The sequence below is a fragment of the Thermobia domestica genome, chromosome 11 (genome assembly GCF_964235325.1).
Source record: "Thermobia domestica chromosome 11, izTheDome1.hap1.1, whole genome shotgun sequence".
NCBI lineage: Eukaryota > Metazoa > Arthropoda > Insecta > Zygentoma > Lepismatidae > Thermobia > Thermobia domestica.
Genome location: NC_137464.1, coordinates 9,266,486 through 9,283,340, shown reverse-complemented (window position 1 = coordinate 9,283,340; position 16,855 = coordinate 9,266,486). Strand labels below are relative to the sequence as shown.

The window sequence follows — 16,855 nt, the reverse complement described above, 5'->3', positions numbered from 1 at the left end:
GAAATTCCGTTACATTTTTACAATTGTTCCTTTTATTCATAGATCACTTAGAAATAAACCAGTAATTACCTAAAGACAAAATACACTGAATATTTCACCTGACATTGTAAATTTCATTTACAGAAAATTATTATTATTTCTTTTTTTTAATCAAACTGAAGGAAAATCAGTTACTAAACTTACTATGAGTAGTAAACTTTTGCTCATAGGAACAAGTTACGATTAAGAATTAAACATACGCATGTTACATATTTCCACATTTTCCTCCTTCATTGTTGTACACTTGTTACTTATCACCAGTCCATACTTGGAAAAACCCTCACAATTGGCACTGCTTGTTGGAAGCCACACATATGTAACTGCATTTACAACAAACTTCAATCATCTGGTCATAGTTAACGCGCAACAAGTTCTCTATAGCCCTGTCCGAATCACCCAAGATGCACCGTTCATGCCACTTCTACCGTTCAGTCAGCGGTAAATTAATTAGAGTTTTTAAATTAATGAAAATGTATTTTTAAAATTTTGTGTTATTTCGCGTATTGTTAGAAATTTCGCGCAAAACTGCCAATTTCGCGTTTTATTGCGCAACGAAAACCAATGAAAATACACACAGAATATCATAAAACGTCAAGAAACTGAAAATTGCTTAATTCTGACGCATTTCGTTTTATTGCGCATTGCGAAAAACTCGTGCCTCTACAGATATGACTATGCGAAAGAAAAGGCACAACTTAAGGCATAAATTGAGTTCATGTAAAAGCTTTTAGTGAAGGGATCATTTTGAACTTTTTTTTTTAAAAAAAAAAAATACCTCAATGCCAATGGAAAATGACTTCAAATAAGCCTTACCTTTTATACTACGAATATTGTTTACTTCTTCTAGAAAGCCTCTATAAACATTTAAATCAGAATTAGATTCAATGTCTTCCATCTCGGTCTATAATAGATTAAAAAAGAATAAATAAATAAATGAATAAAAAATAACACAATGACATTTAAGTGTAAAATATTACAGTATTAATACTAAATATAGCAGTGTTCGCTTTATTCACAACTTATCCGACTAAAACACACACACACACACATATATATATATATATATATATAGAGAGAGAGAGAGAGAGAGAGAGAGCGAGAGAGAGCGAGAGAGAGAGAGAGAGAGAGAGAGAGAGCGAGAGAGAGAGAGAGAGAGAGAGAGAGAGAGAGAGAGAGAGAGAGAGAGAGAGAAATACGAGGGGCGTCCAATAAGTTATCTACCTAGACAGGAAGGGAATGACGGAGTATAATGACTTGACACGCACACCAAGGCCACTGTGTGGAACCCCGCTGTGCAATTTGAGGTCAGTCGAAGCAACGCACTGGCCACAAGAAGTGTTTGCGTTACACCGCGTAGTGAATGTTTGCCAGATGCAGCTGTCACAAGAACTGTTGAACTTCTTTGAGGAGGACTAGGACAAATTCCTGGCTCAACTGGTGACAGGGGACGAAACCTGGATCCACTATTGGGATTCTGAGAGCAAGCAGGAGTCCATTCAGGTCCACCAACGAGGTCCAACAGGCTGTTTCCCAGTAATTTTCAGGCCATGACAAAGACTACTTTTTTTCTCTAGGATTTCTTCGCTACCCACAAAGTGGCGACGGTGCATAGACCTCCATGGGCACTACATCGAAAAACTGTGATGACCAGATGAGCCGATCTGCATTTCTTAATGTCTAGGTACATAACTTATTGGACGCCCTTCATACGCTGTTTTGTGAACATCTATGATTAGCATAAGAGACACATATACTAATAATAATAAAAAAACTCAGTTTTTACACTAAACAATATAAAACAGATGTTTTAATAATTCCATTACAAATTAAAGGCGACAAATTGTTTTATAGTAGAAAAGCATTTGATGCTACTTTCTTGATGATATTTCTTAAATAAATTACGCCATTAATAGCATAAATGGATATAGGTATGCAGAAAGAACCTCGGCGAGGAGGAACCGAGAAAATCACGCCCGGTGTATTACAAGGAATAAGAAAATTCGTCGTTGGAATAACCATAGACGAATCTCAAAAATCGTTGAAATAACCATAGGCATACCTCATAACTTGTGATTTTGAGTTAAGACCGGAATCTTATAAGATTTTACGACATCTACTTATCGCTATCAGAGTCATAGACAACGGAGGCTTAATTACTGAGATATCGAGTTGATGAGAAGGCGGAACTCAAGTGAAAGTAGATTTGGCACATTACTAAAAGGTGAAAGTTGAGATAATGAGAACAGAGATTCTTATTCCAGGATGTATTGTGGTGAGGAGTAGAAGGAAAGACAACTATTACATTCGAACAAAGCTTTTTCGTACTTGCTGATCAAAACAACACGAACTGAACAGACAAACCTGAAGTAATCTTTTCATTTTTTTTTTCATTCTTTTGTGATCGTAATGAGAAAAAATGAACTTTTTTGCATGATCGATATACTTGAACAACGGCTAAGCATAAGCGGGGTGTCTACTACTAAAATTAGAAAATGAAATTTCGTGACCTTTTCCTTACCTAACCATAAAATTTCCTAACATTCTCAAGAGCGAATTTGGGTGCAAATTAGGCCGAATTTTCATGTATGCGATAGAAGAATGCTTTGCCTGCGATTTAATAGCGTCTAAAGCCCATCATAAAGACATTTTTTGCATTTGGTGATGAATTTTGACGTTTTATAGAACAAAATTTTCCAGTCTGTGCTTATATTTCTACAGATGAAAATATTCGCGACCCAAAAGCTAAATTTCTTGACTTTCATGACCGTTTTCTGATTTCATGACTTTCGTGACAGATAGACACCCTGATAAGATAAAAAAAAATAAAGCGATACAGTCGCTTTACCACTGGAATCATGATTCCGATTAAATAAATGATGTACAGGGTGAACCATAATTATGTATATTATGTTTCAAAGACTGCGGCAAAGAAACTAGCAACATAACTTGAACATTACTCTCCTACTTTTCCTTACAAGAATTTTAATGTACAGTCTGTTCTCCATGGCATGGTCCATAAATCCACTATCCAAATCGATACATGCCTGGAGACAAAGAGGAATGTTGTCAGAAGCAGCTTGACACACACACACAAAATCTTTAAGTTTTACGTCCCACGATTATGCCGGTTAGGCTCAAGGAGACTGTGATGATGAGAGATAAGTGAAATGGTGGAATGAAGAAAGTGGGAGGAAACGGGAGAACCCCGAGAAAACCCACAAGCACGGTGTTTGTCCACCACAAAGTCCACACGGTGCGAGCTGGGATCGAACCAGGACCCCAAGCACCGGAGGTGAACGCTCTACCACTGAGCCACCGCATCTCCAGCAGCTTGACAGACACATATTGATATCCTGTGGAACTCTTCTGTGATAGCTTCTTTCGTGCGCAAAACACTACCAGTAGTGGAAAATATATTGTTTTTTCTTGCGACTTTTAACACAGAGGGGCCATTTTCTCCAAATTCGACAGCCATCCTTCGTCTCACCTCCATAGAATACAAACGCACACGCTGGCCCAGAGATAACCGTTCCACCATCCTGAGTGGCATACACTAACTGTTCTAAGTCCAGTGACCGTTATCCCTACTGTTAGGCTACATACTGTTGCTATATCGAAACTTCTTGTCCAGAATTATAACAGTCAGTCAAATACCATATGCGCATAATTATGGGCTACAGTGCATAAACGAAGGAAAAGTAGAAAATACTATACGCTTTGATGCGGAAGGTATACTCTACTGATTAAGATCATGAAGAGGATGTGCAGCGCGTATCACCTTATACCTTTGACTATAGACCCGCTTACACACTAAGCTATGGGAAGTCTTTTAAACGATTCTATTGATAGTCATTCCATAGTGAATTATGTTGAAGCAAATAGTGTTAAGAATTAAATACATACCGGAAGTTAATGCGTTGATAGATGTAGCATAATTAGCTCTACCGAAACAAGAAGACTCACTTTCTAAGGATTAACAAGGGAACAACATGTGGATAACACATAGAATCATGAAATATACGCAATTGTCGCTGCCCGATGAAAAGGAACGGGTTTTCCTTGAAATATAGCAATGATTGTTTACAAATATCAGGAAACATGGAGGTAAGCATTAATAATGATCACCTTTCTTATTAATATTGCAATTAGTTACTGATCATTTTGAAACCTTCTGAGAAAAGTGAAGGAACGAAGAAAAAATGAAATGAAATCTTTCAGTTTTACGTCCCATAGCTATGTCAGTTAGGCTAAAGGAGACGGTGATGAGGAGAAATGAATGAAATGATGGAATGAAGAAAGTGGGAGGAAACGGAAGACCCCGAGAAAACTCACGAACAGTGTTTGTCCACCACAAAGCGTACTTGGCGTGAGCTGGGATCGAAACAGGGACCCTACGCACTGAGCCATCGAGTCCCCCATGTGAATGAACCAAGAATTTAAATATATTTTCTTGGGACCTACCTACATTACATTAAAAAGAAAAAAGGAAATGAAATCTTTGAGTTTTACGTCCCACTATGTGCCGGTCAGGCTTAAGGAGACGGTGTAGACTGTGTAATATTAAATAAAATAAAAAATAGATCCACCTTAGAATGTCTTTAATTTTTACCCCATATTTTGGTAACTCGTCACTATTTAACTTTGACGAGGGATGAAAATATTCGTCAGAAAATGAGTCGTCACCTGGTTAGATTCCTATTATTTCTCTAACATTATTCAGGACCATGATATTTTTTGCTTGTTTTTATTATTGTGACGAATATTACAGGAAACGTATACGAAATTGAAGTGAGAGTTCGAAGGTGTACTATAAGAACAATCAGAACATTGGGCTAGTGAGCAAGGAATGGTAGGAAACAACTGGAATGTAAAGGTGAAAATTCATTTTCTGTCTAAACTTTTATCCCTCAAGTATTATCGTAATGTACGGAAAAAATAAATATAGTTCCATTTTGCTTACTATTGTATCATTCATATACAAGTGCGTAGTTACAAATAAATACGTTAATGTTTAATAAGACCAAAATATATGAAATTACTTGTATATTAAGAGATAGGTTAGGAATCTTTTGCCCAAGCAACACAGAGATAAGGTTAAAGATTCTTTCCTGTCCGAAGAAAACGGTAAGAGTGATTGGCTGGAACTAGTGTTTTTTTTTTTTTTCCTTCTTTTTATAACAGTCCTTTGGAGAGAGAGTCTGTAAAGGGGTTATCGGAGGTTTTCGGGTTCTTTTTCGTACTTCTTCGTACACGGCATCTGTCGGCTGCTTGATAATCCACATAGAGAAGCACATGCTGTTATTTATAAATATGGAGAGATATTGTAGTATTGATCTCAAGTTTTGAAGTTAACTATCACATTAATTAGATCCATTAATATAATGTAACAAAGAAATAAAATATACTAGTTCAATATCCTTAACATTAGCTTGCATGAAACGCAGTGGCTCAGTGGTAGAGCGTTTATCTCTGGTACATGGGTGCCCTGGTTCGATCCCAGCTCGCACTAAATGGATTTTGTGGTGGACAAACACCGTGTGCATGGATTTTCTCGGGCTCCCCCGTTTCCTCCCACTTTCTTCATTCCATCATTGTATTCATTTTTCTCATCATCACCGTCTCCTTTAGCCTAGCAGCCATAATCGTGGGACGTAAAACTTAAAGATTACATTTCAATTTATTAGCTTCCAACATACAATAATTCGTTAACACTAATCTAGGGTATCTACTAAAATTCCAAAATGAAATTTCGCGACCTTTTCTCTACCAAACCATACAATTTCGTAACATTCTCAAGAGCGAATTTGCGTGTGAATTAGGCCACATTTTCATGCATGCGATAGAAGCGTGCTTTGCTTGGGATTTAGTGGTGTCCAACACCGACCATAACACATTGTTGTCGCTGAATTTTAACGTTTTATAGAACAAACTTTTCCAGTTCTACTTATATTTGTACAGATAAAGAAAAAAAAATTGTAACCCAAATTTCGTGACTTTTTCTTGAGTTTCATGACCGTTTCCTGATTTCGTGACTTTTTCGGGATTTTCGAGACCGATAGACATCCAGTAATCACTTAATGTGTCTTACTATAATGTTCTTATATGATTTTAGATGAATCTGTCGAAACAGTATCAGCAAATTTTAGCAAAATGCAGTAACTATTATTAACATACATCACTTTCTATCCTTAGACAAGTACCATATTTGCTCAAGTAATTTGGTCACTGAAAACAAGGGGTTCATAAAATATGCGGATGTTTTAAATGGAGCTTTCAATCTAAGTTTTCTAGTATATAATAATTAACAGCAGGACCAGCCTAAGAATAAAATGCTGTGTGTGCAAGAATGATTTTTGGCAACCCTTACAATGAAAATGGGCATAGAAAACCCTCCAATGCTTTCAAGCAACATTTTTATTTGTTAAACAAAAGTTATTAACACATTTAAATGGTAATTCACATTCAAAATTACATAAAAAAATAAATTTTTACTATATTACTTTTTACACTTTTCCTAATTTTGGCGCCCCTCTCAAAATCGCATGTGCGCGACCGCACACGTCGCACACGCCTTAGGCCGGTCCTGCTTAAGAATATTCATCTTACTGTTTTATTCACCTCTTATCACTGTAATTATCTTGAGAGTACATTATTTTGTAGCGTAGAAGTAATCTTAAATTATCAATAATTCAATTTATAACCATTATAATGAATAGAAAATGTATACAAACTCCTGGAATTATAATGAATATGGGATGAACCTGAAATATGTATACAAACTCCGGGAGGTGATTCGTGACATTAAAAGAAGACAAAAAGTCCTCTTGCATGTTGAATTCCGCGTCGTGTACGAGTGACAGGGGCGCCAACATGTAATCGAAAACTTCAATCGTGACAATACATCGTTTTGATTCCAAGTTGGCACCCCTGTCATTCGTACACGACGCGGAATTAGACAACATGCAAGAGGACCTTTTGTCTTCTTTCCATGTCACGAATCACCTCCCGGAGTTTGTGCACACATTTCAGATTCACCCTGTATAAAAACTACATAACATGCTCTATTAGTAGTCTTCAATTGATGAGAACACAGTCGATAGTTGATCGAATTCATACCATAATGAAGAAAATGTGTGTAAACCAAAGCTCAAAGTAGTATAAGCCTTTAAAAAACAGGATGTGCAAAATACGCGGGAATGCAAATATGGTACTCCAATCTACAAGCACTAAACACTACTAAATAAATTTAAAAAATAATAAAAACCTCATCCTCCTTCCTCTTCAAGGCTGAAGTCCTAATCGTCTTTGAAGATTTCTTTTTATTTCCTTTTGATGGAGATGATTCTTTTCCAGACATATTTAGTTCACTATCCTCACCTTTTGGAAGAAGAAATATATAAATATTATAATATATACAGGCTGGAGCATTTATGTTGATACGCCCCTTGTAACTTTTAAACATATGAACAAAAAAACGCTGAAATTTTATACCGTGGACATACTACACTTGTTATGTAATGTTGCAAACTAAGGACGCCGCTACAACATAAACCAACACGGAAAAACAGCAAAATTCTTGAGAGTTCTATAACAGTAATAACGCAAGTGAAACGGACAGGATAATACACATATAAAGTACTATAATGTCGAATACTAAGATCATCGTATGATGTATTTTGAACAAGTAGAAACATAGTCAAAAGGAATAGCACATTTGACTGTTTTTCTTTTTAATGTTTATTCAAGTATCATTATCGAATTACGTACACTCATGTCCAAAATGATTGTCGCATATCTATAACTGTCTTTTTGTAAGAATATAATTTGATAATGATTTTGCAAGGTACTTTTAATACTGATACTATGTGTATAATCGGGAAATGTATATTTGTGCTAAATTTCATAGGAAAAGAATTATTAATACAAAAAATTAGAATGAATACAAAATTTTGCTAAATGGACAAGAAAGTTTTATTTTCGTTTTATTGTTCTTACTTACTGCTCTTTTGACATTGAATTTGCCACATACATGTATTTGCGGATTATACAAATACTAACATTATAAGAAATACCGGGCGAATTCGTTATCAAATTATATTTCTACAAAAACATATTTATAGACATGCGACAATAATTTTGGACATGAGTGTACATAGCTTTCAATAAACCTAAAGATCATCACATTGCTTATAGCAATTTGGTATCTCAAACCATTTGGAAGATATGAAAAAATAGTAAAATTTGATATACAGGGTGGGCCAAAAAAAATGTTAACATTAAATGGGTGTTCTTTTCAACGAACTTAAAAAGTTCGTTACTGAATTCTCTTCTGTATGTCTGTTATTTGCGATTTTTTTTTTTTTTTCAATTTTGAACCGTGCATTTGATAGAGCTTCAAAAACTATCAGAGAAAGTGATTAAATTTTTCGCGTCACTCTTACCGTTTCCGAGATATTGGCTAAAGAATGGCCGACTTCCGGAGATTTAAGGAGCCATATTTCGGGAACCTTAAGTCATAGAAAGATGATATTGGCGTTGTTCATTACCTAAGAGGATGGTGAATATTTTGGTACTAAATAGTAACCGATGGCCACTGGTTTGGCCAATGGCCAGTTGTATAGTGGCCACCAATTAATATCGGTACCAAAATGCGTACCATCCTAATAGATATTGACTAACATCAATATCATCTCTCTATGACTTCCCGTTCCTGTGATATTGACCAATAAATGGCCAACCTCTAGCTATTTAAGGAGCCATACCTCAGGAACCATAAGTTGTAGAGAGATGATGTTGATCAATACCTAAGATGGTGAACTTTTTAGTACCAAATAGTAACCGGTGGCCACTGTCCAACAACTGACCACTGGTTTGGCCAGTGGCCATCAATTAATATTGATACGAAAATGTGTAACATTCTATTAGGGATTGAGTAACACCAATATCGTCTCTATGACTTACCGTTCCCGATACAACCGATATTAATTGGTGGCCACTGGTTTGGCCAGTGACCACCAGTTACTATTTGGTATCAAAATATTTACTATCCTCTTAGGTATTATTTAACACCAATATCATCTCCCTATGACTTAGGGTTCCTGAGATATGGTTCCTTAAATCTCTGGAAATCGGCCAATTTTTTGGTCAATATCTCGGGAAAGGTAAGAGTGACGCAAAAAATTTAATCACTTTCTCAGACAGTTTTTGATGCTGTATCGAATGTAAGTTTCAAAATTGAAAATGTCGCAAATAACAGACAGACACACAGACATAGAAAATGCAATAACGAACTCTTTAAGTTCGTTGAAAATTACCACCGTCTGTGATGCATATTTTCATAAGGGCTCAATTGTGGTGTGTGTATTCCAAATCTAGTCTGCAGTGACCACTTAGTTAGTACGAATTTTTCGCACATGACTTACCGTATGCACACACCGATCGTCACTTCACGCCTACTCCGTATGGACGCAAACCAATGTGAGCCCATCAGCTTCGATCTACCCTCAACCGGAACAGACAAATATTCCTTACCACCTACACATGGTATGTAGTTTTTTTTTTTTTTCGTTGGAATAAAACGCTATATTGATAGCATAATTGTTAAGCCTTCCTAAAGTTAACCTGCACCAAGGAAGGCAACATCTCCCATGAAATAAGAATTTGACGGCACTAATAGTTCATTATTATATATAAAAAAAAAAAAATGAAGTAGGGTATGTGTAAAAATTTTGGCGAAGATATAGTTGAGATACTCCATATTTTGCAAAATTAATAAGTAAAATTGAACGCACTGCATGGACAGACATGTTTAAAAGGAACAAATTTCTGCAGGCAAATGATTTAGATAGTAAGTAACACAGCTGTATTTCAATACTTATAAGTGTAGGATTTAATAATGTAAAATCATTACAAGTGCTATACGACGGTTAAAATAAGTTAAGTGTATATGAAAAAGGACTGCATTAGATATTGGGTGATATCAATAAAAATAAGTAACTACTCCTTGAGAAGTCCTGCTCGAGAATCGGAGTAACTACACCTGGAGTAATCTCCTCCCTCAATTTCATATCAATAAAACAAGCCACTACTCAGGTCTAGTCTGCTCCAGATTTATGAACGTTTACTCGCGCTTCCTCTGCACGTAGCACTGAGTCGTATCAATAAAAGAAGTGATTACTCTTTTCTCCCATTCATCGCGCAGTCATTTCGTTGTTTTTAACCTATGGCGTAGTATCTTAAAAGCCATGAAACGGGCAAGTAGCAACGATAGCTTCAACCAAAGTGCATTTGTGGATATTTTAAAAGAGTTTCCAGTGGTACTTTCAAAGTCACAGCTACCAGAAAGTAAACGAAGGAAAGCCGAAACTTTGAAGGTAATTACAGTGAAATGCAACGAAATATCAAATACATCTACGACTGAGACACAAATTCAAAAGAGAATCTTTAATATTCGAGCGAGAACAAAACAAAAATAAAAAAGAAGAAACAATAAAAAAAAAGGAAAGAAGAAAGTAATACTGAAACCATGGGAATGAACCTATTTGAGCTGATGGATGTTGATTGGAATCCAGCAATATCAAGATTAACACGACAAGCACATATCACGTGTTGTCCAAGGTCTTTGTAGATTGTTTGGCTTTAAGAACGAAATCAGACACTTGGCTCCTTTGTTTTCTTTTTAAAAAAGTCCAGCCACCCACGTCATAAATCACGTCCATCTGATTGCATTTTCCACACCATACGTGTCCCCTTTCGCCTTGACATAAACAAAATACATTCTCATGTATACACCCTTTCTATCAACGTTGAGTTGATTATTAGTTTAACGTCCTTTTCAGTAGCGTGCTTATATGAGACAGAACCCACTGATTAACGTGGAATCCAAACCACATGAGCTCCTGCCGGGAATCGAACGCGGGTCTCCTATGCCAAAGGCATGTACGCTAACCGCTTAGCCACGAAATAGCTCTTCCTATTAACGTATTACTCTCCAAAATACTAGGTTTCTTTAATGCCACTTGTATATAGTCAAGTGCTCCGATAGCACCCGGAAATGTATATTGTTCTTGCCACTATGCCTTTGCTGTTTGTATATTACGCACACTTCCGGGAACAATCCATTTTCAGGTAGTCATAGACAGTACTTTGAGCCACACCAGAATCCCCTGACATTCCGACCTGGAATTCCGGATCACTCACGTAACGCAAGAAAACCAAGGGCACCGATTTCTCTGTAAATTTGGGGGGAGAGGGCATTCAGATGCAGAAAATATATATATCGGGATTTTAAGACAAATTGCACTCTAATTATGCCAAATATTGTATATTCATAAATACAATAGGGGGTCCACATGAGCTTTGGGGGGCCCGGGCCCCCACAGGATCGGCGCCCTTGAAGAAAACCCGCATCTTTTCATCATTACGTAGTCCACCACCCCGAATTTCGGTTGATTCTCCTTAAAAAATGTTGTGCTAATCACTACATTTTCTTTCATAAACTTATAATGCTTTTTGTAATCTCCATTTCCAACATTTCTATGCAGTTTATAAATTTTTCTACGTAGTAAAACAATCATATACTCTGCCATATTTCGCACGGAGTCACCTATTTAGCTTGCTCCACAAATTTGGAGAAGTTACTAGCATCACAGAGGAGTCTTTGATTTTTATTGATATCAAACGCGTAGTAGTAACTCGGCTCGAGAATAGAGGTGTGGTTACTTCAAAAGGGCGGGGCTTCTCCGAGGTCAGCCGAGACGACTAGTGCTCAGTTCTCTTTTTATTGATACCAATGCGAGTAACTACTTCAAAATTGGGCGTAATGAGTAACTTCTCCGCTTTATTGATATCACCCATTACCTTTTGGCGGCATAGTAATTATGCACTATATACAAAACCTGTATTTTTATTTTCCAAGGGAGTGGTACTAGTATCAAACCATTGCGAGTGATATAGGAACTCGTATCACTGCAAAAACTTACTTGTCTCCATTATCCTTGCTTATGCGCAAACCTACTATCGCCGACGCGTCTGATCCGTATGGATGCATCCCCGTGCGAGCTCATCAGCTTCGCCCTACCGTAACTCGGCTTGATAGCTTTCGCAGTTTCAGAAGCCACGTAGCACAAGTTGGTTTGTGTTTTTGCACTGTAGCTTTCACGACGTCCAGATGCCGTACTTACACGCAAATCGAGAGAGAATTGCAATTCTTCAACAATTACTTCTACTGGCTATTTGAATTTCATCTATTTAAATGAGGTATTATCTTGTCACTCGGCGCAAATCTTTTGGAGGACAATAAGAAAAAAGCTAGTGAAATAATTATAATTTTTCGACAATTCTTTCGAGTGGTGCATCTAAATTTAACCTGTCTGTAAATATGCATTGCATACATATTTGAGTTTCAAAGTAACGTAACATTACTAACGTAAATTTCATAATTATGCAAACCCCTTGACTTTCGTACTTTTCTATACTTGTGTCATGAGATAGCACATTCACTTCAGATACTTCTCTTCACTTTATATATTGTGGTTACTACGGAAGTTATCTTATGAGCGAATCCGTGCATAACAGGTTCAACTCTCATTAATGTATTTTTACGTAGATACGCATCCCTTAGATAGGGATATAACGTATTTAGATTATTTCCACACTGGTCTATTAAAATACTATTACAGATTTATTCTGTAAATTTCACACATGTGTGGATCCGTACTCAATTCACTTTATCCTCAAACATATATACTACATATAATACTCCAAATTCAGAGATTGGGTTATGTCGGACAGATGGGGGTCAAAATTAGGTTTTTAAAAAAAAAGAAAACTAGAACGTGTACAGGAGAAATCTTTCCGTGGTACGAAAAGGTATTGAAGTGTGAGTAATCTGTGATCGTAGTGATATCGAAAATCAGTGTGTGCAATCAGGGGGTGAGAAATATGTAATAGACTGAGCATACCGAACGATATTTGGCGGAGTACCTATTTAGATGTTCAGCAAAGGAAAACAATATAGTTCACAATTTTTTGGAAGCAGTTGCGAATCTCTACACACGCTGAAAGTAAGGAAAGGCATAAATAAGGAAGCAAACTTAACTTATCCTAATGTAACTTAACTAAAAGAAAGCTTATTAAAAAAAAAAAAAAAAAAAAAAAAACTGAAAATTTACCACGAAGTAACAATATTTGGTAATAAATGCTGGCTTCCATCTGTCCGACATATGCCCAGAGATTTATCCAGAAGTAATGAATTAAATACAAAGCATGAAAACAAAAGCCAAAAAAACTGACTAGAGACTACAATGGCACAATTTATCATAAAATACACAAATCATAACAGAACTCAAATTATAAGTACGGCCTATATTTAGCAGAAGGGGTTCAGGCCTTCTTTTCCGTGCAGGTGCAGTTTTTCTTTCACTAAGTTACTTCTTATTGACTCCTAAAAGACTTACGCTGGGCGACATGAAAATATCTCACTTGGCATAGATAAAACTCAAGGGAACACCAGAGATAATTGTGGAAAAATTACAATTCTTTATCGATTTGTGTATAAATAGGGTTTCAGGATGTACGGCATAGGAACTAGTGCAAAAGTACAAACCAACCTGTGCTAGGTGGCCACTAAAAAGCACGCACACCATCCAACGTAGGCAGGAAAAGGTGAAGCCGGTGGCCCCCCGAAGTAGCGCGTCAGCGATGGTGGGCATACGCGTAAGCTAGAACAGTAAAAAAGAAGTGGATTTTGGCAAATAAGTGACTTTCAATAGCACTTGTCACTTCTTATACAAGTAATGTTCCACTTAAAAATATAAAATACAGCTTCTGTACATGTGCAGAAATACACTGCCGGCGGAAAATAACATCTAATAGAGTCATCTTTCATATACAGTCACTTATTATATCCACCGTAAAGCACTTGTAATGATTTTATACTAGTAACCCTACACTTGTAAATCTGAACTACAACTGTATTACTTTGTATACAATTTTGTCGCCTGCAGAAATATGCTCCTTATGAATATCTCTTTTCATACAAAGTATTCAATTTCAGCTGTAAATCTTCCAAAATATGGTGCGCCAAAACTACACCAACACCCTTTTTTTCTAAAATTCACGATTCTGGAAATTTCTGTTCACATTAGGTTAGTTTAGTTTATGTTGCTGTAGGGGTCCAGCATAATTTTCCAAAAATTATAAGTTTGCTTATGTCTACCAAAGTTAGCTTAGGGTACTTCAGGTTAGTTTACGTTAGATTTGGTTACGTTAAAGTACTTGCATCATTCCTAATGTAAATGTTGTGTTTTTTACATGCTTCTGAACCCCTTTGGCTAAACATACTTCATAAATACATTATTGAGGTAAACTTTACAAGACACGCTCCAGCTGCGCATCGATAAGTAGGGCCCTTTTAAAAAGTATAGTAGAGTAGAGTAAGATATAAATAAGTAGGGTAGGGGTTAGCTTAAGGTTAAGTAAGTTTTGATCAATTTTCATTAGTGTGTAATTTCTCGTTTCTGAGTGAGTATACCTCCTGGAGCGGGCGTTGTAAAGTTAACCCCATAATTGTTTACTACTGAAAAATATACCCTCCCACTTGCATAAACTTAAGGCACTAACAGCAACGAAAATAATACACTGTACTATGAAATATGTCTAAGCACACATGACTTAGTAACAGATAAAATGTAGTTACCATCCAGAATATTAGAAACAAAAGCAATTTCCGCAATAAATTTCCAGCATTTTCCTGTTTACAAACGGCTATTCCACAATTGACCCTTGCACTTACAAGGGATAAAAAGTGTCAAGCACTTTGAGCCTACAATCGAGTTTCAAAGACAATTAATACTCAATCACAAGACACACCTGATTTATCTATATGATCAGCAAGTAATAGGCTTAATTGGAGTTCACAATCTTCTTGTTCTGAACTATTCATTTTTTCTCCCATGTTTCATTTGTCCCATGCGTTGACCATGCCATCTGACCTGACGTTCTGGGGTTTTAATTCCATTTTCGCTTCGTTTCGTACCGTTTATAGTGTTGCCAGGTCTGAATGATGAAAATGTAATGAGGTTGTGCTCCAAAAGTAGCTGGTTTTAACTATTTGTAATCCACATAAAAATGAATTATTTTGCAGTTATACACTTTTACTACTCATATATACACACTTATCAATTTAATAGGAACACCTGAAGTTGGAAATACATCAAATGTCTGGGTTGGTAACGGTCAGGCGGCGACCGCAGTTTCGGCCTGTTGGCGTGGGTGTGTTAGGGCAAAGTCCATACTACGTCAGAAGCAATAGAACTGGAGATTCAATGAACTGAGCAGACTGTAATAGTATAAAATGGGTGATCTTTCATATTTTCAAGGAAACGTGTTTGTTTAACCCTTTAATGGGCAAGCATTGATAGCATTACCATTAAAATATTTAGTTTGCTTATATGGTTGACCTATGTCTTCATTATCATAATTTCGTAATTTTTAAAGTATTTTTGTAGTTTGTTTAGAAAATACAGGTTGTGTATTTCAAAGCAACATTGCCATAAAAATAGGTCTTACGTGTAGCTACTGAGCTGCACTGCCCTATTGTGGTAAAATATCAAAAGAATACTCCCAGTAATTACCAACAGTTTCTTTGAAATATTTTCCTACAGAGCAAGAAACCATAAATTAAAAAAATAAAATAAAATAAAAAAGGAACTTTCGAGGAACGTAGGAGAGAAACCTTCTACAATACTAAATTTGACTGTCCTTTGTTGATATTTGAAGATTAGAAATATCTAAAGAAACGACTCGCAAATCATGTATATAGATATTGTATGAAAGCAATAATGCCAATTAAATGATCACTGAAGTTATAATTCGTGCGGATAACGCAATAGAATGCGATGTTGCTTGATAGCAGCACTGCCCACTAAATGGTTAAGTCAGTTTTGTTGGCTCTGAAATACATTTTACAACGTTTAGAGTATACTTTTTCCAAGGATCTTATAAAATAGAGGATCTGCCCTTACGACAAAATCTTGAAGCCATACGTCACAGTTTCGCCACCCCTACTCTGCCCACTCCGCCCAATAGGATCGCAATGTTTTGAGCCAATAATCATGGCGGAAACGAGAGTAGCCAATCAGACGATGGCAGAAACGAGAGTAGCCAACCGGACGTGCCGATGCTCGGTTGTTTTTTGGGTTCATCGATTTAATAGGATGAAGATACATATGGGCAGATCCTCTATTTATAACATCCTGGACTTTTTTCACTGTTATTTCTCACTTATTTAATTCATTTGCTAAATTCTTTATCTGGGAGGCATTAATTTTTGGAAGTTTTCATTGTAATTCCAATTACACATTATGTTAATATGGTAAATTTGCAATGTTCACGTTTACACAGCTACATACAACTATTAGACGAACGCATCAACACAGGCCGAGCAGAGGCAGCAACACAGTCAGTGATACAGCAACAAGGTAAACTCAATAAAAGTCTGTATATTAAAAAGTTCTAAAATAAGAATTGAACTACTGTGCAATTGATACTACTTGTCGCTTGCGACAGCTCGCTGCGCGCACGTAGTGCTCAATGCTGTGTTGCCAGCTTTTGCGTCGGGTATTGAAACTACACGAGTAGTACACATCCAACACGAAATTATTCACTGCATAAGCAAATCTCAGTTTTATAAAATTAAATGACACAAAAGAGAACTAACACTTTCACTGTGGAAGGCGACGGAAAGAAAATTTCCCTAACCTGCGAATGTCGATTATAGTCGACGTGTTAAAATTTGTCTGTCTCTTGGTTTTGT

The 16,855-nt window shown here is 36.5% G+C and overlaps 1 protein-coding gene across 2 annotated transcripts in view; it reads right to left on the bottom strand.

Annotated features, from left to right (window-relative positions):
* LOC145663867 (uncharacterized) overlaps window positions 1-15,064 on the bottom strand; it is a 58,939-nt gene extending 43,875 nt beyond the window's left edge. Inside the window, exons 1-3 of one of the 2 annotated variants that reach the window (XM_081729999.1) lie at window positions 14,911-15,064; window positions 7,304-7,416; window positions 853-940 (exon numbers count right to left, since the gene is read on the bottom strand). In XM_081729999.1, coding sequence (XP_081586125.1) covers window positions 853-940; window positions 7,304-7,416; window positions 14,911-14,995 — 286 coding nt within the window. In that variant the 5' untranslated portion in view covers window positions 14,996-15,064. Of the gene's footprint in view, window positions 1-852; window positions 941-7,303; window positions 7,417-14,737; window positions 14,889-14,910 lie in introns of those variants that run through there. The other variant, XM_081730000.1, reaches the window with a different exon arrangement.
* Window positions 15,065-16,855: the final 1,791 nt, after the last annotated feature.